This window comes from Onychostruthus taczanowskii, unplaced genomic scaffold, assembly GCF_017590055.1.
Source record: "Onychostruthus taczanowskii isolate IOZ18803 unplaced genomic scaffold, ASM1759005v1 scaffold3, whole genome shotgun sequence".
Lineage (NCBI taxonomy): Eukaryota > Metazoa > Chordata > Aves > Passeriformes > Passeridae > Onychostruthus > Onychostruthus taczanowskii.
In genome coordinates this window covers 18,455,870-18,478,499 of record NW_024500349.1, presented here as the reverse complement: position 1 = coordinate 18,478,499, position 22,630 = coordinate 18,455,870, and the positions used below count along the sequence as shown (strand labels likewise).

General features: G+C 41.7%; 1 protein-coding gene across 1 annotated transcript in view; it reads left to right on the top strand.

The window, feature by feature from the left end:
- Window positions 1-21,157, top strand: part of DPP6 (dipeptidyl peptidase like 6) — a 398,916-nt gene extending 377,759 nt beyond the window's left edge. The window contains exons 17-26 of the mRNA XM_041408558.1: window positions 7,488-7,535; window positions 10,679-10,777; window positions 13,043-13,112; window positions 15,513-15,707; window positions 16,671-16,725; window positions 17,589-17,694; window positions 18,508-18,566; window positions 19,795-19,867; window positions 19,967-20,040; window positions 21,011-21,157. Of these exons, the coding sequence (XP_041264492.1) occupies window positions 7,488-7,535; window positions 10,679-10,777; window positions 13,043-13,112; window positions 15,513-15,707; window positions 16,671-16,725; window positions 17,589-17,694; window positions 18,508-18,566; window positions 19,795-19,867; window positions 19,967-20,040; window positions 21,011-21,157 (926 nt within the window). The remainder of the gene's footprint in view (window positions 1-7,487; window positions 7,536-10,678; window positions 10,778-13,042; window positions 13,113-15,512; window positions 15,708-16,670; window positions 16,726-17,588; window positions 17,695-18,507; window positions 18,567-19,794; window positions 19,868-19,966; window positions 20,041-21,010) is intronic.
- The last annotated feature ends 1,473 nt before the right edge of the window (window positions 21,158-22,630 follow it).

Genomic DNA, 22,630 nt, shown 5'->3' with positions numbered 1-22,630 from the left:
TCTGAGGAAAACTGCTTCTTTCACCTTGGTTGCCAGCTGGACCAGCTGTAAGGTTTATTGCTGGCTTTTGTTTCCTGCTTGCATGGTAGTTGCTAAGCCCTTTATTAATGCAGTCAGTACTTTAAGGGTGTATTAAAACCTGAGAACTCATGAGAAGGAAAACAGCTTAATAACCAGACAATGTGAAGCAATGGTATTGATGGGTTGTTGGTGGTGTTTTTTTAAGTTAATATCCAGCACCAGTTGTTACTTAATTATCTAGGAAGCCATTATTTTGTTGCAAGAGAATTTTACTTATGGAAAAGAATAAATTAAGATTATCTAAATCAATTTATACTAGGTTTTTAATGAAATAAACAGAAAATATTAAATGGGTTTTTATTCAATCTGTTAATGAGGTGTAAATGGCACTGAGACAGAGTATTTTATTTCATGCTGAGATTATAAGGAATTATCTTTTTTTCCTTGAATATCATAGAATCGTGGGATGGTTTGGATTGGAAAGGACCAGCATGTACTAATCCAATAAGAAACCTGGACTTTAAAAACAGGGACAAGTGTAAACTTTTGGTTTCACCTCTTTCCAGAGTTTGCAGAAAGTCTGGATTAAAACTGAATTGAAAGAGGTTAAATTGAGGTATTCAAATAGAACAGAAACTGGAAAAAACAGGGAGTTGAGTGTTGGGATTTTTCTGTTCAGATTCCATAGGTTGGACCAGAACACTAGAACAAAATAGCCTGGGATTTTGGGAAGTCAGTTACCCCCATGTGAACTGGAGTTTTTCCCTTGTACCTCTGGTACTTGCAGCTCCAGGGGGGCACTGTCAGGTTCATGAACTCTGCAAACAATTCTCCTAACCCACCTCCTTTTCAGAGCTGATCTTGTCACTGCAGTGGCAAGTACCTGCTCCATGCCGTGGAGTTTGTGTGCTTTCCACGTTCCTCTTGGGATCCATCCACATGCATTATTGCATTATGCTGCTTAAAACCTCAGCCAAGGCCTCATGAAAGGGAGGAAATGCTCAGCCCACTCAGTGTGACACTTCATTGGCTGATATTAATTAAGAAGGAGAAGAGGGAGATTAGTGAAAGAGTTGTGAGCGAAGGTTAAGTGCCAGCAAAAGGAGCAGGAAGTAGATTATGATGAGGAGGAATAAGAGGCTAATTGGAGATCAGCAGCAGGGTTCATTAGGAGCTGGTGTGGGAAATGACCTTGCCCAGATTGTTCCCTGGCAGCCTGAGAACTCAAAGCTGGATGAAGCTGGTGCAATTTGTTAAGACACAAAGCTGATAAGCATCATCAGAAGGCAGAGATAAATACTAGAGAAGCTGGATGTCTTGCAGGGCTGGACTGGGAGAAATTAATAGTAAAAAGAGCAAAATTAGGCATGTGATGACTCAGGGTAAGAATTTTTCATGTATGTTTGAAGTTCAAAAGTTACAAATGCCTCAGCAGAGCAGATGGATGCCTGGGCATGCAATGCTGAGTACTGGATGTCTGCAGACTGCCTACCTGCTGTGGGGTCATGGAAAAGGTGAATGGATCAGGATGGATCATTTTAGGATGGATCAGGCAAGGAATTTTCCATAGAATGGGCAGGTAGCAGTTTCACTATAAAAACCAATTAGGACATCCTCAACAGCAGGGGTAGAGTTCTGGTCATTTCTGTCCAGGAAGGAGGAACTGAATGTAAAACACTCTTACATCAAAGAATAAGATGAAAAGCAACTTTGTCCTACAAAAGGGAGTTAAAATAATCTAGTTTATCTCACAGGATGAGAGCTTTTGGGGAGACATGACTGCTCTGACTAAAATGGAAATACTCATGATTAGTAGAAAACAGATTATTGGAACAACCCCAAAAAGATGTAAACAGGAGTTGCAGCCAGTACAGCTTCAAGTGGGAAGCAGCTTCTACCAGAAGAGCAAGACACCAGAACAAATTACATCAGCAAACCAAATTATATCTAGAGGGTGCTTGTCAATATTTTGTAACACAAAGTTTCCTGGAGCAGCAAGGGAGGATCTTCTCTGACCCAAAGTCCCCGTGTCCTTCAGTGGCCATAGGGCAGAGAGTGGGATGGGCTGGTCAGTGCCAGCCCAGCTTCCCAATGCTGTTTGCAGGCACCTCTCAAAATCCCATGGAATGGACCTGACCATGTTTATTCGTTCCAGCAACCCTTTGAAGAACCCATCATGCCTGTTCTGTGTAGTGGAATTAAGAGCAAATCTCTTGTTCATTTTCCCTCTTGTCACTGCTAAGTGATGCCGCCTCAGAGCACCCAGATTTATTTCTGCTCCACGTAAAGTAAGCATGAAATTTATTACCAGTATCACACAGAGCAGAGACAAGTAGTACCATCAGAGTGGTTGCCCAATAACAAGCCAGGATTGATTATTTTACAAGACAAGTTACATTTGAGAAAGTGAAGATTTGATTAAAAAATTAAATGCCTTGGGGAGGGTGAATAGCAGCATAAATCTGTTTGATGTTTATGTCAGCAAGGTTGCCAAAGCAAACAGCACAAACATCTGTCCATAGCATCAGCTGGAAAATACTGCAGATTGGGGAAATATTTTAATTGTGAGCAGTGGTTCACGGAACTCCCCATGTCTTTATTTATTAGGCTGATAATATCACCCCAACATATGAACTTTATGCGGCACATATAAATAATTCATGGATTAGCAAATAAAGAGATCTGGAATCTGTACACAGAGATGGCTGTTGCCAATTATCTCACTTGTGCAGAGCCAGACCTTTTCAGCTCCCATCGCTTGCAGCTGCTCTTTTAAATCATTCATCAGTGCTTAAGAGATATGCTGGTGGCGCTGGCAGAGAGTATTTGAATTTTCATTGTTTACACACTGTGAATTTAGCTTCTGGTCTGAAATTATCTGCAACATTGAAGCCTTTGAAAATATAGATGAGAAGAATAAGACAATTCCTCTTTTTATCCTTTTTAAACACTTCTATAATTTTGATTAATTTTTCTTCAATTTTACTTCATATTCTTTTCATAATCGCTACTTTCATTTTAAAGTTATATTAGCTGATATAATTCCCTATGCTGTTTAGATCATGAAGACATCAGGAATACTCTGGAGTCTAAAAAGTATTACGAAACAAGTGTCTTGTAAATATTTTCTTCAAGGCTGTAAAATGATTTTACATTTTTATTTTAGGAATCTATACCTTACCTTATATCTAAAGTTGCTTCTTTCCTTTCATGTTTAAATCCTCTTAGAAATAATAATAACAGATGCCTAAAAATTGATGAAAAACCATGGCCAGTGTTTTTTCTTATCAAATTACTGAGGCACTGAGTTTCTGTGCCCATTCAGATCATGATGGGTAGCTCTTCCTGGGTGATAAATTTGCCTGTTGTCATTACAGCAATATAGCTTAATTTACTTCTTGCATGGATAATTACAGTAATGGTTTTAAAGTCAAAGGCCTTGTGATAAACTCAGACTTTCACCTCCATTAATTGAAAATCTAATTCATGTAACTAGATTCTTGTGCAGCATTATTAACCATGCAGCTGTCTGTGATGTACAGAGTGTGATGTACACAGAAGTTCTGTCAATGGTTTTTCTCCTTTCTCTTAAGATATAAATAAAGAAACATCATTTAAGCTTCTGTCAGGATGCTGGAGGCAGGAGAGGGGCGTGGAGCCTGCAATGGCATTCAAGCACACCCCATCCCACTCGGCACAAGGATGCAGAGAAGGATAACAGGAGCCTGTATGGTGCCACCTCTAAAAATTTTGATGGAGGTGGCAGGGTATATCAGTGCCAGGTCCCACACCTTGGGGAGTGTCACAGCCTGCTTGTACCCTCACCTCTGGGGCAAGAAATCCAATAGCATCATCTTCTCTGTGTCATGGAGAAAGTGGCCTGCCCCTGATTTTGGGAACAGTCATGAGGTTATAAGGTATGAGCTGGGTCTCTCTTACCTTTGCAAATCAGGGCAAAGCAGCTCAGTATCTGCTTTACTTTCTTAAAGTGGAGGGAGAACTTTGTGTTTTATCCTTCCAGGAGCACAAGTGAGTTTTACCCTTCAAGGATCCTGCAGGGACTTCCCTTGATCTTTGATGGGATCCCTGCCACTGATGGGATCCCACCACTCCCACGCTCTCAGGGCCCCTGTGAGCAAGAGGCAGAGCAGTCACAAGGTTTCTGAGGAGGGCAGGTAGACACAGGGGGATGGATCATCAGTGCACATTAAAGAGCAGAAGCAGCAGAATGTGCTGGGGCTCAGGAGTCCCCATCAAAGCCCCCTTGGATGGGCTCTGGAGGAAGGAGACACGGAGCACGGGATGTCCTCACTCTGCTTCTGTCAGCTCCCAGCAGCTCAGTGAACAAATTAGGTTTCCCTCTCAAGATCCACACATGACAGTGGATGGCATTTAGCAGATGGCATGTGTAATGGGACTGTCACACCAACACAGGTTTAAAAATAAAGCTGGGGAGGCAGTTAATGAATTCTCCTTTGAAGGAATTCTTTCTGTCCCTGTCAGGCATTAGGCACTCAACTTGTGAGTGTTGAAAGACTTCTGATGTGTGTGCATTAAAAGACAGTCTAGCATGTAACTGGGTTGTTTTACTTTAAAAATTTGCATTGAGATAAGCAATTTATGTCATTCCTGAAAATGTGACTTTTTCTTCTTGATGGCTTTCAGCCTGCTCACAAGTGAAATGCACTCTCTAGCTGGAGTGTTATCACTGAGAATATTTAATATTAAAAGTAATCCTTCTCACAGAGATTATTCTTCTCTGTAGTTTTCTGTCTTTATTGTTTTTCCTTGTTTGCTAAAAAATAAAAATTAGGCAAGTCAAAAATTTACTTCTTCAAGTAAACTTGTTAATTTTTTATTATTTTTTAAAATTTCATATTACCGCAAACTGAATATCTTTATGTAGGACTTTGCTTAAGAACATTGATTTGGGGAGATGACACAGTAGCAGTGGCATTAGTTAGTAGAGAAAGACAATATATATATAACACAATATATAATACATGTAACTTTCTAAACTACACACTAGAGTTTCTCTTCATTTATTAGTTTCTCACAGCCTTTTCAGTGCCAACAAAAAAAAAAAAAAAAAAAAAAAAAAAAAAAAAAAAAAAAATTAGAAAATAAAAGGATTATATGCATTGTATTTCTCTCTTTATCCCTTTCTTTTTGTTGGCATTTCGGTGTTAATTAAAGGACTGCTCTAGCTTCAACTGAAGCCATTTGGGAGGATTCCTTTTCTTTTCAGTGGTGATTTTATCATGCCCATGTTTATTAGGTTTGCTGCTTTTCCAACAGTCTGGCTTCTGGGACTGCAGGGAAAAAGCAGGGCAGATTTATAAATAAATATTGTCAGCATATCAATGTATATCAGCAGGAGAAAGGTAAATTCAGCTAAATCCTGGTGACTAAACCTGTTTTCCTTAGTGCATTATAATTTACCTTCCTGCATTCTAAAAGATGATGTTAACAAAAGAACTGGATTGTCGCAGGAGGAGATTCTTGATTCCAAGGAAATAAAATCAGGTTGCCATATTAGTCAGCTTAATTATAAATAAAATAATTTTCTGCCTTTTCTCTGTATAGGTATGGTCTGGATGAAACTGGTGCCCACAAGGGGATGTAGGTTCTTGGCAGCACAGCGAAAACCACTAACACAATTACAGGACCTTAAAGCTTTTCTTTCTCTCAATAACTTATTTATCTATCAAATCAGTGTGAATGGGTCACAGGAACCTGCTTTTGTTGCCATTTGTGTGCACACTCCCAGTTACAGTATTTCAGGGGAATTTTCTCAGCCAGCCCTTTTGCCATTGCACAAATGATGATCCCACAGGATTTGTTTGTAGATTGAAAAGCCTAAGAAGGCAACTTAAAAGGGTTAAAATTTCAGGGAATATCAGTCTCTTAAAGCTGTCTTACTTTTGAAGCTTAAAGAACGTTAGGTTTTTTGATATTCAGTGTTCTGTTTTGGAATCCTCACAACAAGAAAGACATTGAGGTGCTGGGACCTGTCCAGGGAAGAGCAACAGAGGCAGGGATGCGTCTGGAGCACAAGTCCAGTGAGCTGGGGGTGTTTGGGAGAAGAAAAAATTCAGGGAGATCTTATCACTCTCTACAGCCTCCTGAAAAGCTGGTGCAGCCAGGTGGAGTTGATCTCTCCTCCCAAGGAATAAGTGATAGGGCAAGAGGAAATGGCCTCAAGTTTCATCAGGGGAGGTTTAGATTGGGTATTATGAAAAATTGTTTCTGGAAGAGGTTTCCCAGGCATCAGAACAGTGTGGCCAGGGAAGTGATGGAGCCACCACTCCTGGAGCTATTTAAAAGACAAGTTAATGTGGCACTGAGGGACAGGGTTTAGTGGTGGGCTTGGCAGTGCTGGGTTAATGGCTGGACTTGATCATCTTAGAGGTGTTTTCCAGCACCTCTAAGACCCATGGTGATTCCAATCTACAAACAAATCTTTGCTGGGCACACAGATTTGCCCAGCTGCTCACACTTGCTGCTGTTGTACCACGTTACGTTGTGGGGAAATGGAAGGAAAGTGAGATATCCACTGTCCCTGAGGTGGAGAATTCACCATTTCATCACTGCAGGGCCACTTTCACCATCCTGAGCAGTACTGTCAGGCTCAAGGAGAAATCTACACACAGGTATGGGAGCAACATGTGAGTGGCTGTCCTGGGTCTGCCCAGCTTGGCCCAGTGTCCTGTCTCCAAGAGCAGTCACCAGATGACAACTGGAAAACAGGGAGAAGGAAGCTGACAACCATAATATGAGCTAGATCTCATGTACTATCCCATTTTTCTTTCAATCAGCCACTTGATGTCTTTCTGAACAAGAAGATGACCCAGATCACTATGCTAAGGACAAAACACCCTACAGCACCCTGTGGTTAAAATTGTGGCATCCTGAGTGCTGCAGCATCCTGTGGCAGTGAATTGTGGGTTCACTCATAGTAATGATAATCCTCTTTGTATAACACTGACTGATTTCAATACCCAAATGCTGCATTTTAAGACAGAATATGATGGCCCCTTTTAGTGTGAGAGCCAAGCTGGTGTTTAATTCATTAAGAGAAAATAATACGCAAGACAGCAATATTTATCCATAGCACACAAAATGTAAATGCTTTGTGCTGTGATGTTTGGGTGTCATTAGAATAATTTTAAAGGCAAGTGATTTAATTGTGTTTGTGCTAATTATAATGTTTACAAATTAGGGAAAGATGCATTTAGTGGTCTGTTGGGAAGGAGCTTTGAAACCTCACATGTCTTTGACTCTACAATACTGTCATCTAGTCATAAACTCTTCCTAACACCAATGTGATTTGCTTTTTAGATTACTCTTGCATGAAAAGCGTGTCTCAAGAGCCTTCAGCTCCATGGAATTCAAAACCAGGTTCACGTGTGTCTGTGTGTGTTTTGACAGAAATTTAACCAAGTTCTTTTCTTCTTCTTTTCAAGGTCCCCGTGTCCCGATGGTGACTGTTCACAACACAACAGATGCACAGAGTAAGGATGGGCTTGAGCTTTGCAACTCTTCAGAGAAAAGCAGCCAGGCAGGACAGTGAGATGTAGCTGCTCTTTGCTAAACTTACACTCCTGGGGACCCCAGACTCTGCCTAAATGCAAGTTTTCTGCAAGGCAGAGGGACTTGCAGAGCTGTTGTGTTGCCATCACAACAGCTGCTGTTTGGGTGAAAAGACTGGTTGGGGCATGTTTGTTATCCTCTTTCTCAAAAAAAAATGCATAATTCAAATCTCTCTTTTTGTTAGTCTTCCTCTGATTTTGTTTTGCATCCCATATATATGAAATAAGATAAGATAAATATAAGAAATACTTAGCCTAATCTGTGGTTTTAATAAAATTACTCTGATATGAATTATCAGAGATAATGCAGAGGAGGGAGCCCCACAAGTGGTGCCTCTGCCTGGTTCCCTGATCTGTCCATGGAGATTGTAGCACTTATTGTTTGGTAAAGCTTTGTCATGCTAATGATTTGCATCTACATCAGGGCAAAGCTGGAATTATTCCAAAAACAGGTTTCTTCCCTCAAAATATGTGGCACTCTCTGTAGCCATTAGCAGACTGGCAATGCAGAGTCCAAAAAGCCACAGAGCATCTGGGGTTCCACTCTGGCAGAGTGGGGCACTGAGTCTCACATGAAACCAGGATTTATCTGCTCCCATCATTTTGATGGGAAAACACCATCTTTCATTTTAACAAAGAATTTAGCCCAGCCTTAACTTCAGTTAGGGACTTCAGGCACTGATGCGACCCAAGTATAAAGCAACACCTTTATTCTAATTCTGTCTGCTTTATACACAGTCAATACCAGTTTGTCAAGTGTAAGTTTTACTTATCTGGATTTACAGCAACTCACTGCTCTTGTCTCAAAAGAAAAAAAAAAAAAAAGAGAGCAAGCACTCATACTAAAGATTTACTGTGAAATGCTGACCTGCTTCATTTCCCCCTGAAGGTAGTGAGGGTCACAGGAAAGGTTTTTGGCACCAGGGAGTGTCAGGTCCTTCTTCCCAGCAGAGCCTGAGGCTGGCAGTGCCCTCCCCAAGGATAACCCCAGAGCAGCCCAGCTGATGCCCACAAGGCTCTTCAGCCAGGAGAGTTTCTTCACCCTGACCTGCATCTCCAAAGTCACTTTCTTTCTCCCCCACTTTAAATAAAACACCTTAATTTTGCCATAGACACCGAGGTCTCTGAGTGGCTATGCCAGCATGGGATAGTGCTCTCATGAGTGATGTTATTTATATTCTCCTGTACAGTTTTATAAAATACTTTTAGGTGAACAAAATGGCAATATAAAACAGAAACAGTAAATGAAGGGCTTTGAAAACCAAAACAAAACACACCAGGACTAGTTTTCCTTTGACAGGTGCATATGGGTAGCATCTATTACACAGAAAATTCAGTCTACTCGTGTGCAGAACACATCCTCTACTGAAATTCATGATCTTCTGCATATAATTACCATTCTCCCTGGTTCTTTTCTTTTTTTTCCCCCCTCATTCTTTTGCTTTTGAATAAAGGGCAACTGACAGTTGCATGTTACTGAATTTACTTATTTAATATGAGCCCATTACTCTATAAAAGGGAGTCTGCCTCTGTATTCAGCAATAATCTGATAATAGTGAGTTGCACTGAATATTAGAGAATGCTTACATTTAATTAAGCAATGACCATTTGTACTCCACAGACTGAAGCTCCCTGTGGTCCTAAAGCAAAAAGGAAAGTCCTTTAGGAGATATGCCAATCTTTTTATTTCCTCCACAGTCTTCCTGGCTTTCTGTGAATGCAATTATATGAACAAATAAAAGGGCTTGACTAAATTCCCCTACGTGGCAAGCCCCTTTCTGCTGATAAAGCTACTTGTGTGTGCCATAATTAAATGAGAATCTTAATATTTAACTAAACGTAATAGGCTGTTGCTTTGCCACTTTTGTGGGGGCTGTGGCTTTGATAAAGAGCCAGGCTTTGCAGAAGCAGGGTGAACAGTCACTGAACCAATACACTACTGCTGAAAGATCTCTGAAATATATGAACTGGGAAGGGCAAGGTTTTGTCTGCCTGCCCAGCAGAGATGGGCAGTGAGAGCGGGATGATCAGGTACCAGAAAGGTTATTTGAGGAGCTGGGGTTACACATAAATTTATCAGGATGTCTCAAAAGGGAAATTACAGTCAGTGACATGCACAAAGTGTGGTGTGAAATGTCATGCCCTCTGTGGGTTCAAGTGGCAGAGATAATGCCCTGGATCCCCCTGGTTCACACCCAGACTGATGCCAGGGAATGAAGCACTCCCTAGACCAGGATTCCCTCATCCCAACCCTCTCCATGGGGCTCAGGAGCTTTGCCCACACACGGAGACGTTTCCCACCATGTAAGACACACAACCTGAGGTGTCCCCTAAAGAGGGGCCCTTTCCCTGCCAGCTGGGAAGGATTTTTTTCTTTCTGGGGCTGGAGGAGGCTGCTTTTTCTAGAACAGGTTCAGCAGGTAGAGCACATGGCCAGGATGAGGGGATAAAAAATCCCAGGAAGGAGGAAGGAATCCTCTGTTTGTGAACCAGAGGGCCCTTGGGTCAGACACACAAGCAAAATGAAAAATTTTTGAAACTCTCCAAAAGTCAAAAACGTGCAAAAACCTGCTGCAAAACCTGACCTTGAAGGTTTGTATGGACTTTGTCCACCCTCCTGTCCCCATGGCTTTCCTTCCCATGGATTTTATCTTGCACAGCAGTACAACTTTGCCTGAAGCCCTCCATAGTCTCCTCCCCTTCCTATTTATTGTGTATAATTTGGACACAGCCTTGAGGACCTCTTCACTTGAGATCTGTCTTGGCATGCTGGGTGGATGTCTGACTGGAACCCGTGGTAGTGTCCCAACACAGCAGGTCACCTTCCCACCTCCTGCAAATCAGCTGAATGTCCCTGATTTCAGGACTTTAGCTTTTTGCCAATGCAGAACTTGGAAGGGGTTTCAAAGATTTAACTGAATTAAATCTAAATTAGATCTGTGAGGACTAGAAGAAAAACTGTTTGTAAGGAAACTTGTTTTATATATATCAAGGTGACTATGAAATGTTAAAGTGCATTTTCACAGACTGCCAACATTTTTGTGATCTTGTCCTTCTTCTTTCAGAAATTTTTGAGCTGGAGGTAAATGAAAATGTGCAGCTGGCTGTAAATGACAGGCAAATGCCTAAGGTAGAATACATGGAAATCAAGATAGATGATTACAGTAAGTAGCACCTTTCTTCTCACTTATTTTTCTCTTTCACTGCTGTAGCTGTGAAATGAAACAGCCATCCTGACTAGACTGGCAGGAGGAAAAATGACTTTGACTCTCAATAAACTCACACAGTTTGCAAAGCACTCTCTTGGAATGTGCTACATAGTTTATTACAGAGGCAAAATTTGATGAGAATTCAGATGAAGAAAGGCAAAATTATAGAGTTGGATTTTTTTGTTCCTCTTAAAACTTTCTCTGAGAAGAAAAAGCCACTCTAGGAAATGACATGGTGGGGTGCCCCATTGTTGGAAGCTTTTGCCCTGAGTGTGTGTGTGTCATTTGAAATGGTTTGGAGTAGGATAATGTGTGTGCTTGCTGTGGCTGCCTCTCAGTACACAATATGAGCTGCAGTGAATGAAGATGACTCTTGCATGAATGCCCTTTGGAGTCACTCAGGATTCTTTGACAAATCCATGATTTGGGAGGGTTTAAAAAAAAACAAAAACCAAAAGCTTTATGAGGAAAGACAAAGGAGATTTTACCTGAAGTAAAGAAAGCAGAGACTTAGAGCAGTTTGCACCTGCAGCTGGTGTGTTATTTCTACCACTTGTATAATCATTCCCCACATATATATGTAAATCCCAAAGAGGGAGAGAAAAGCCTGGTGGCAAACAGCCAAAATGTAAGCCTGTCTCTGTAGTTGTACCTGAAACAACCTAAAAATACTCCTCTGGCTGTAAGCAATACCTTCCCCATATGGGAACAATCCACATACTCAGAGATGCACAAAGGCTCCCCGAAATCCCAGCCTGCACTTATGGCGGCAACTCTGGAACAAAACCCCAAAGACTTTGGGTTCAAAGTGTGTTCCATAATGATTCCCCTGCCAGAAGGAATGCATTTCTCAGGCCACAGGCAGTGAAGTGAAAGCAGCAAGCTGTGCTGGGGGCAGGTTACTGATTTCAGCCATTTCCAGATGTTATAAAATGTGAAGCAAAGGCTGAGAGATGGTTGCCATTCGAAAAGGATAACAATGGCCCTAAAATGTTCTGTGTGCCACATGGGCATAAGGAACATAAACCAGTGCATGAAATAACAGGAACAGAATGTGCACTTCCGAGTTTTATGGACAGGAAAGCATGGATAAAGAACCTGTATTTCCCCCATGAGCCAGCTCATGTGAGACTGGCAGTTTATTAGGGATAACTCATCTTGATACTAAATTTTTTTAATGCAGGCCTCATTGCAATTCTTCTCATTTAACCACAAATATACTTGTGTGTATTAAATACAAACTGGCCATTCTGCTGTGCCACCCCTGCGTTTCCAAATCTTTGGGCTGAGCAGCCTTGGGAACGCTGCACGTAGCACTTTGTAATATTTAAAATCAAGCCATGGCCTTTTTGGCTGTCCCTGGGCCATTGATCCAATTTGCAGCTATTAGCATTCAGATGGAATAACTAATTAGGCAGAGTGTCAGGCAACGATTGCAAAGCAAACCACTTAAACCGTGCTGCTAATCTGTGTATTAATCTACTGAAAATGCTCCTAATACCGATTTAATTGCTGAGCCTTTGCTAATCTAGATTGTAGTTAACATTTCAAAAATAAATGTGCTGTCGTTGATGCAGAGAGGATTTTTATGGAGGCAGTTTTGGCTGCTGATACAAAGCCACAAAATGACATTCAGTTAAAAGAAGCTTTATTGATCACATCCCTCTTTTACATTGGTTCTGTACCAGTATAACATGGGCTTCAGCACCTTTGCCTCCTGTTTGCAACAAAATTTAGCCCTTTGGAAGTTGAGATTAAAATACTTGTTTCTTCCTCTGTCTTCATACCATTAGAGCAAAATAATTCTCTTTCTCTCCCCCAGCCACCATACTTAACTGGGTTTTAAATTACCATTTTCATTGCCAATTTTCCTCCTTCTCTGCTGCCCTGAAATATTGATTTCTGTCCCAGTCACTCATCCAGCTGCCAAAAAAGGAAAATTGTAGCTATTGACAGATGTTAATTGAATGCTGTAAAAGTGATGCATGACTGAGCAGCTCGCACTGTACTCCCCATTTACATTTCTTGTCACCTCAGCTATCACAATATGGGTCTTTTCTTTGGCAACATCTGTGTTTCTAAGGTGATATTTGCCACAGCCTCTGAAGAAATGCCATTTTGCTCCTACTTATCTGTGGCCAGAACACCAGAAAAATCTATTGGAATCATGTCAGCATTTCCACATTGAAGATATGTTGTTATTTGTTCCTTTTTGCTTAGGATTGCCAATGCAGATTTTAAAGCCAGCAACCTTTGCAGACACCGCTCACTACCCCTTGCTGTTGGTTGTGTAAGTTCTCTCTTGTTCTTTCTTTCTGTTCACATTATCACATTGCAAACCTTGGCCATGATCAGAAACCTTTAAGATATGTTTTGTGCAAGGAATGTCAGAGTCCAGCACACTGGTTCCTGCCCCATCTCACTTCACAGCTGGGAAAGGCCAGATGTACATCCCTTCTTTCCCATGTCTGAGCCAAGGTTTTCAGCTCTCAGAAGGGCACCCTGTTGAAATCCTGCAGAGTAAATTTGGGATTTTGTGAAGGCATTTCATGCACACTTCAATCACTTGTGGGGCAGAAATGGGAGAAGGAGGAATACAAGATGTATTTTGGCTTCCTGTCCCAGTGCTTAGGGCACCCACCTTGTGATTAACAGGTAATTTTAGAGTGGAATTCAGTCAGCCTTACTACAGCTTAAATTTTAGGTGCCCTCATGCAGAAATCATTCCCTTTTAAGTGCTGGTATTCGCTGAAGTGACAGTAAGGAGAGAGCTGGAAACCTTTGAATATCTCCACAAAGTTAGCATTTATATTAAATAGGTAGGTTTTCCTCCTGGCAGGCAGAGCAGATGGGTATTTCTTTATGCAACATTTAGTAACAATAACACACATTACTGAGTGGGGTTTTTTTGGCAATTTGGAAAGAAACTGCGGGAGGGAATTCACTGACCTTGGAAGAACCTGTTTGGCCCTGGCTGCATCCCAGTGCATCACTTGCTGCCTGCCAGGGAACACACCATGAGAGAAAAGCCTCGTTCAGGAGGGATGAATGCCTGGTGAATGCCCGTGCCACCCTGCACAACTCTCCGTGAAGGACAAAGCCACTGCAGGGAGCGTGTCGTTAAATCGTTAAATTACTGTGGAGAAAACGCGCTTCATTACCAAAGTGCTCGAGCAAGATTGGCTCTCATCAAGCACCCAGCACTTGATTAGGCTGCCCCTGGAGCTGGGTGGGCCGGGGTCTCACTTGGGTAAATGCAAATGACTGGAGTCACATGTGCATTAAAGTCCTGCAGTGAAGTGCCTGATGTATCTGAGAAACCCAAAAATGACAAAAAAGTGGATAAAAATGCCAGTGGATTTACAGTAGTCCCAGCCTAAAATTATTGCTTAAAGTCATCATCATCATTGTAATCCCTTGCTTTTTCTGAGTTGCCTGGCTGAAGTAGGGTCTGTATTTCTCAAGACAGTTCCCCTGTACAGGATCAGAACCTAAGCAGAAGGGTGGAGAGGAGGTCTTGCCCACTCCTTTTCCCTTCTCAATTTTGAGCCAAACTGGGCATTATTAAGCTGTTTTTTATAACTTCAGAGAAGTCCTTTCCCTCTGTAGTTGTGTGAAGCAGTAATGACAGAACCACTTCAGCAGAAATTAAAAAAGAGCTTTGAGGAATGAAGAAAACAGACATTAGACCAGGCATAATAAAAGGAAAATTCAACTGATACCTGGTTACTCACAGGAGGAATCCGACCAGTTAGAGATGTGCTCGCAGGTGTGCTTCAGCTTAGAGGTGTCGGAACCCAGGACATTCCTCTGACTGCCCTGGATGATTTGAGACACTGGCATGGGGATCAGAGACATTGGCATGGAGTCAAAAACACCTGTGCCTTTGATTTTAGCCCATGGGGGAAATTACCAGCCTTGTGTGAAGATTTACAAGCCACAAGAGTTTGAGTAGAATGATAGTTAACTTGTCACAGGGTGAAAAAGTAGAATTTTGGGGTTTTAGAATGGGGGTTCAAGAGGCAAGATGGAGGAATCTGGGCATGTCCTATCCTTCTCCTCTTCTTGTCCTCCATCTTCTGCTGTGATGGTGGCACATTTGGATTGGATGAGAGTAGAGAGAGACTGTCTAACATAGGTGATAAATATTGAAAAATTATTGTAAATAAAGTACAGACAGTTCTTAGTATAAAATGTTAACACCACCCCAAGGGTGGTGTTAACATTTTATACTATACATATTATTTTATACTATACATTTTATTTTATGCAAGGTGGTTGCAGACAGTGTGCTGCAACCCAACCTGCTGGACAGATCTCAGCAGGTCAGGAAAAGAATGTTATAGATAAGAAAAAATAAACAACCTTAAAGAGCAGAACCAATGAATCTCGACTTCTTTGGTTGAGGGGCTGGGAGAAAAAAGACTTTCTGCTACCTCAGGGTCATCTCAACCTCTGAATCCCAACACAGAGGCTGCTGTGCACAAAGGGAGGCAGATCCAACCCACAGCTTCCACCCAGCCTCAAAACCCACCCCACACAAACATCCTCCTGCACACCATCCTTGCAGAAACCTGTGTTCCCTTACCCTGCCCAACGGGGCTGTGGGTGCCCATCCCACGGCAATCCCACAGCCCTGGGGAGAGCGTTTGGTGCCGTTGCCTTTCCTTGATGCCCATTTCTGTTCCAGAGATGGCACCCCTGGCAGCCAGATCGTCACGGAGAGGTTTGAGGTGACGTGGGAGAGCGTCATGGTCAGCTCCCACAACGCCATCGTGCTCAAGTTCGACGGCCGCGGCAGTGGCTTCCAGGGCGCCAAGCTACTGCACGAGGTCAAGAGGAGGCTGGGCCTTCTGGAAGAGAAGGATCAGCTGGAAGCTGTCCGGTGAATGGCACTGTTATTGAAGGAATTAATTCGTTATGATAATTAACCCAAGGCTCATTAGTGCTGGTTGCTTTAATGGTGTGTAGGGTAGAGCAGGAGGTGGGAGGGAGGGACGATGTTCTACAATCACAACTGCACGTGAGAGGGAGATCATGTCAACCAGAGCAGAGGGAGAACAACTAGCCTGAAACAGAGCTAAATTGGAGCACACTTATCTGTATCACATGTTCAAAGCCTATTTATTTTTAGCTCTGTACAGTCATACAGCTACAAACAAGTAAGCTTGGATATCTGTTCCTACATTAATCTTCTGCTTGCTTGGTAGTTGGAAAAAATCCATCTTTAAATCCTTAAACTTTTTAAACAGAATAACCAGGGCAAAACCCTAAATGTCAAGTCCTGTCATATTGTTAGATTTATTCTGCTCATAATCATGTTAAAACCGCTATCAGAGTATTGCAATAGCTGTGCAATAGCTTATTATGGCCTCCAGAAGTAGCCCAAGTTATTTGTTGCCACTGCTTGGTCAAATCCAACACATGACGTTGCAAGATTAAATCAGAGAGATCCATGTGAAAGCAGCTTGGCGTGATTTAGATTGTCTGCGTCAAGGGGAAGGGCTTTAAACTGAAAAGGGGGAGGTTTAGATTAGATATTGGGAAGAAATTCTTAACTGAGAGGGTGTGAGGACTGGCACAGGCTGCCGAGAGAAGCTGTGGATGGCCCATCCCTGTCCAAGGCCAGCTTGGATGGGGCTTGGAGGGACCTGGGATAGTCGAAGGTGTCCCCGCCCAGGGCAGAGAAGTTAGAACTGGATGAGCTTTAAGGTCCCCTTCAACTCAAACCATTCTATGAATTTTTTTCTGGGGCTAGTTTAATTTAAAGCTGATGAAAATCACACTGGTTTTGCTCTTGAAGGGAAAAATATTTTTAATCCCCTGCTTTTCCTCTCTCATGTTCTAGGACAATGCTGCAGGAGCATTTCATTGATAAAACGAGAGTCGGTGTGTTTGGCAAGGTAATGTTCTGCCATTGCTCCTCCGTGCTGTCCCAGCTGGCTGATATGACTAAACAGCTGAGTTAAACCCTGACTTATTGAATGTATCAGTGGTGACTTTTTTATTATTATTTGGTTTTGGGATAGACTGCACCTTGCTCAGTGATGTTAAAGGTGGAGGCTTTCATTTCACCAATGTACTCATCAATGACTTCTTTTAAATTAACTTCCAAGTGCAAAAAGTGACTGTTGCTCAGAAAACCTCATCAGATAGTTCATTTTTTTTTCCCCATTGCAAACTTTCATTTTCACCTTGTCTCCTAAAGCCTGTGGGAATGTGGGTACATCTAACTCATGTGTACAACAACCCTGTGGATTTCTGAGGCTGATTTGCTGTGTGTGCCTGGCTGGAAAGCAGCCCCTGTAAAGTACACACAGCTTGAGATGAGAGTGGGACTGTGAGTAGAAATTATTTACTTGGGAGACAAGGGCTTGGAGTGGGTGGTGAGAGCTGCAGGTAGAGCAGCATCTCTGCAGGGAATTGTTAACAGGCTGGCAGCTGAAATTGTGATGCTCATTTTAAGTAGAGAAAGTCTGTAAGAGAAAGTAAACATTTTGGAGAGGTAACAGATCTGGTTAGAGCTACAGCCATAAAGTGAGATGGAAAAGGCCAGCTCTTGGGCACACAACCCTCCTGCCTCAGGAGGGTGCCAGCCACATCACCAGGAAGATGTCCTTGGTTTGTGTTTCTCCAGTTCAAGGTATTAAAGGTTCTGTAATGGCCAAGCATTTGCTGCAAGGTCTCAGCTGCCCTGTTTCTGTACCCAAACACAGCAGTGCCTCCCAGCAGGGTCACTGATGCCCCTGTCCTGTTTCTGTTCCAGGATTATGGTGGTTACCTCAGCACTTACATGCTTCCAGCTGGTGAAGACAACCAGGTGTTCGCCTGTGGAGCTGCTCTTTCCCCAGTGACAGACTTCAGACTATATGGTAAATCCCGTTCCTCAGCCCACAGACCCTCCTGCTGACCACAAGTGATATTTCTTCCCTATCCTTTCCCACTTGTCATTTTTCTTTCCCAAGATCTTGCTTATTTTATATTCTGTGTCTTTTTAGCAGGAGCCATAAACCCTTTTTCCCCACTAAAGCAATTTAGCTAGCACAAGTGGGACCAGCCATGCTAGTCAGAGCAATCAAATCACTTCATTACTCCTTTTAAATAAGGAGAATTGTCTTTAAACCCTTCAGCCTTTGCCACCAACTACCCCCTCTGCCCTGAACATGCTTCCTTCCAGCCTGAAGCACCCATCCATGCAAGCTGAGGTCCAGTCTGCCTGCCCATCCTGCCTCTGACCGCAGCACTGCCCTGCCCATGGTGGTCCTTTCTCTCAGGGATAGCAGTTCCCTTTGCACTTAGTGCCAGTGAAAATCTGGGTGCTGCCAGGGAAGTCAGTGGTGTTCAGCCAGACTTCAGGAGCTGTGCATTTATCCCTGAGATCAAAGGAAACTTGCTGCTGATGGAGAAGGCCTGTGTGAAGGGAGAAAGGGAAACAACCTCAGTTGCATTAACAAAGGAAAAAAAAAGGTTTTTCTGTGACTTATTTAGAGACCAGAAGTGCATGGTGACGATGACAGACTGTGGTATCACACATATCCTTAGTGCATTTTCAAAAACTTTTAGAAATGCATCCTCTATAATTGAGGCCATGTTAGGAAATATGGTTTTTAGCATTTGCCATATTTGACTCAGAAGCACCAGTGTATTCATGACTGAAAGTGATATTTTCTTTTTTTCTCTTCAAGCTTCAGCCTTTTCTGAAAGATACTTGGGCTTGCACGGGGTTGATAACAGAGCATACGAGGTAACTGCATGGACACTGCATTTCCCTGATAAAATGTGTTCTCCTTTAAGGAGGAAGCAAGGTTACGCAAGAGGGACTCACTAGTGGAGCTCTGAAGGTGTCCTTCAGCCTGCTTACTGCTTTTCTTGTCTTAATAGTAATCATGGATAAAGTTTTTATTGATTAGCCCTTGTGCCTGCCTCTATAAATTGGCTAAATACAGTTTTAGAGATTGAAGGATCTGAGCGACTCAAATGTGCCCAAGGGGACACACTGTCACGACCTCCTGGAATGTTCTTGCCAATGGTCTTGCCACTTTGATTCTCTCAGAGGTAAACAAATTCAAGTGAAACTCAGCTTGACTTTCTCAAACTTTGTGATATTTCAGATAGGCAGAACTCTGCTCCAGAACTGAGCAGGACATGGAAAAGGAAATACAGCACCAGTTAATAAAGACACTGCTTAATACACGTGATGAGATCAGTTGGATCCTGTGCTGAAATTACTTGGAGGCAAAACCTGATAAAGAATAGTCACACAAACAAAATTGGTTATAGAGAGAATCTAGTTCAGCTTCTAAGCCACGTATCCAGCTAGAAGACATGGAGGTAGCAAAGGTCTGGCACTGTTCTCACAGAGAAAGCAAATACCACCACTTCCCTCACAAGGGAAGATTTATCCTGGCTACCTAAACTCTGAGCTCATTGTCTCTCAAATTTTGCACTCACAATCTCTTACATTAGTGCAGATGCCTTTTGTTCTTTTAGAAATTGTATTTATATTCCCTTGTGCATCTGAAAGACAGCTGAGGACAAAGGTGTTCTCAACAGTGGACACTTGAGTTTCATGTCAGGTCATACCCCAAGCTGCCAGAACTTATTGAGGTTGGCTTTCAAAACACACCAAAGACCCTCCAGATCCATGAAGTGTTATTAGGCATAGGCACCTGGGCACACTTTTCATCAGTTTTTTATTCCCTTTGATATTTTCCATGTATTCTACAGTTCAGGCTTTTATTGAACATTATCAGAACAGGGGAGGGTCTCTGACATGTTCCTGCTGCTGACACTGCCCTGCCAGCACAGGGTGGGGGTCTATTTTATCTCTAGATTTATATAAGTAGCCAGTAGAATACGCTTGTTATCCTGGGGATAAAACATTAAATGGAAATAAGAACTTCTATTGCCTCCATATAAATTGCTAATTTCAAACAAGTTTTTAAATCTTATTTCAACCTTTACCTTCACAGATCAGCAAATTATCACACAGAGTCTCATTACTAAAGGACCAGACATTTTTGATCATTCATGCTACTGCTGATGGTAAGTTAGCCCATCATTTGAGCTCATTATATGTTTGTGATAGCTTTGATTTTTGTTAATTAAATTTGTCTCTTTAATGATTACAATCTGTTTTTACAGAAAAAATCCATTTTCAGCATACTACAGACCTTATCACACACCTAATTAGGGCAAAGGCTAATTACAGCTTGCAGGTACAGTATATGTTTCTTTTTTCCTATTTGAACAGTTATTTCCCTTTTTGAACTCAAGTTGCTGTTATGAAGCAAGGTTTGAAAAACCACTTGCAAACTCAGCCTGGCAGTAAAAGTAGCACCAACATATAACATGTTTCTACTAGTCCCATGCTTATGTGACATCAGTGTTTTGGTCTGGACACTTGTAGAACAATTATTGAATTACAGTAAATTAGCTTGTGAGAGACATTTCCCTAAGGAATTCATGCATGTTAACTTTCTTTGGGAACCAAAATCAGAATGAATTTTAAGGAAACAGGGTTTTAAATTAAATCAACCAGAAAAGTTACAAAGATATATGTCAACTAAATCTGACGTCGCACTGGGAATGGCACAGCTCCACTTTCCACCAAATCATATCTCTGTTTTGCTGAATGCTCCATGTCTAAGCCATTAAGTCTTTCAAAATCAACCCACCCCAGCATCCCTGCCTGGACAACCCATTATGATCCTTTTGCATTTCTCCAAGTACCTGCTCCATTTAAATGAAAAGTTGGGTTTAAACTATTTAATTTCTCGCTACACTTTTTTTTTTTTCAATTTAAATACTTCTCCAGCAATACTTATTAATTTTTAAACTTAATGACATTTTTGCTTTAGAGCCCTCATTTTAGTCAGTATAACCTAATGCCATTTCTCTCCAAAACTGAGCGTTTTTTGGTTTTCACAAGGAAAGTGTAGACTGAACCTGTTCAGAACAGAATTAAATGGAAAACCCTCCACCTCAAAAAAAGTTCCTTGTGAAGGAAGATGCAGGTCTGCACTCAGAGCACTGTGGTGCCCAAATAACCCTGGGCTCATGAGCATCCATGGGAAGCTCTACGATGCTGAGGAGGTGCAGTGGGTTTGCAGCTCAAGCTGCAGGTGTGGGTGGTCAGTCCTGAGACTTCCAGCTCTAAAAGGTGTGTATTTACCTGTTTGTTTGCAGATTTACCCTGATCAAAGCCATTACTTCAGCAATGCAGCATTTGAGCAGCACTTGTACCAGTCTATTGTCAACTTCTTTGTGGAGTGTTTCCAGGTTCCAGACAAACTCCCACTGGCCCCACTGAAAGAGGAGGAGGAGGATGATTAACCCTACTTGTCCGTGCCAAGCACAAGGCAGATCTCTCTGACAATATGCAACTGGATCATTTTCCTGAAGAAAGAGATGTTGTTAGCATGTATTTAAAAAAAAAAAAAAAAAAAAAACAAACTGAAAGCAGCTCCTCTGCTTTACTTGACAGCAACTCCTTCCTAAATGGAAGAACATTAAGCATGGTGAACTCAGCAGAAACTGCTGTCTGAAATAAATCCATCACAACCAACATCTTCCTTTTCTTTGGTTGGGTTTTTTTTTTTCTTTTTTTCTTCCTTTTTTTTTTTTCTTCTTTTTTTTTTTTTGTCATTTGCCACGAAATTACTTCTAGAGTGAAAATGATAACACGTTGAACTTGAAGGAACACCCCAAGAAACCACTTCGAGGACTGGAAGATTTGATGTCTCTTTGCAGTCAAGCAGTAGCAGTGAAATCCATCATCCACATTAAGGTTGCTATAGTTAGCATCACACTGTGTCAGAATAAAAAAATCTACTCTAATACACGGAGAAGATTATAGCACAATTATTTTGAAGGATACAGATTCATACACTTGCCTGCTCTTTTCCTTCTCCAGGAGGTTTGTCGTTGCTACAGGATACACAAACCCAGTTGTGCAAAATATCACTACAGCTACACCGATCTTTACCTCCCTGCAATTATTTGTTAATTCTGTATGGCTTTTACTTCTGTTGTTCATTGGGTCTCATGCTTACTTTATTAGCTTCTCAGCTTGTTCTGGATGGGGAAAAAACATAAAACAAATTAACCAACTCAATTTAGACCTCAGGGGTCTAATGAGGCAATGGGACTTGAGCTACCCAGATATTAAAAGATCTATTGGAATAAAGCAGAGAAAAACTCACTCTTGAGTTCCCAAAATAGCTCTTGCCAGCAAGATTGAATATTTTCTTTGGCAGCCTTGAAAAATATGCACATAAATAAGCTAAATCAGCTTACATTGAGATATTTTTTATTGCAATGTAGAAAAATATGCGACAGTCATGATTATTCTTTCTCTTTCTTACAGTTGGAACAAATGGTTGGTAACCTGCTAGGGAATAGCTAGGTGAGGCATGGTACAGGAATTTGTACCAGAGACTTCACCCATCATCTTATAAAGCCATTTAAACAGAGACAATGTGCAGAGATTTATTGCACATGCCGTCTGTGGCTTAGTTTTATTCCAGGTCAATGATTAGCATATTCCAAACACATTTAATTGTCTCTTCTGTTCACACTGGTTTTGACAACCATAAAAGGAAAAAAAAAGAAAAAAAGGAGGCTTTTTTATTTTTAAAGGTCTAACTGTTCATTTGAGCAGTGGAAAGCAACTTTTAAAACTTCTTGTGGAAACATTCAGCTTTCAGAAAGGAATCCAGCCTCCATCCACTTCCACATACTGTGTCATAAGAATTTTGACAGTGTCGCTCCTTGTAAAATATTCTGACCAAATGTACAGCCAGTATT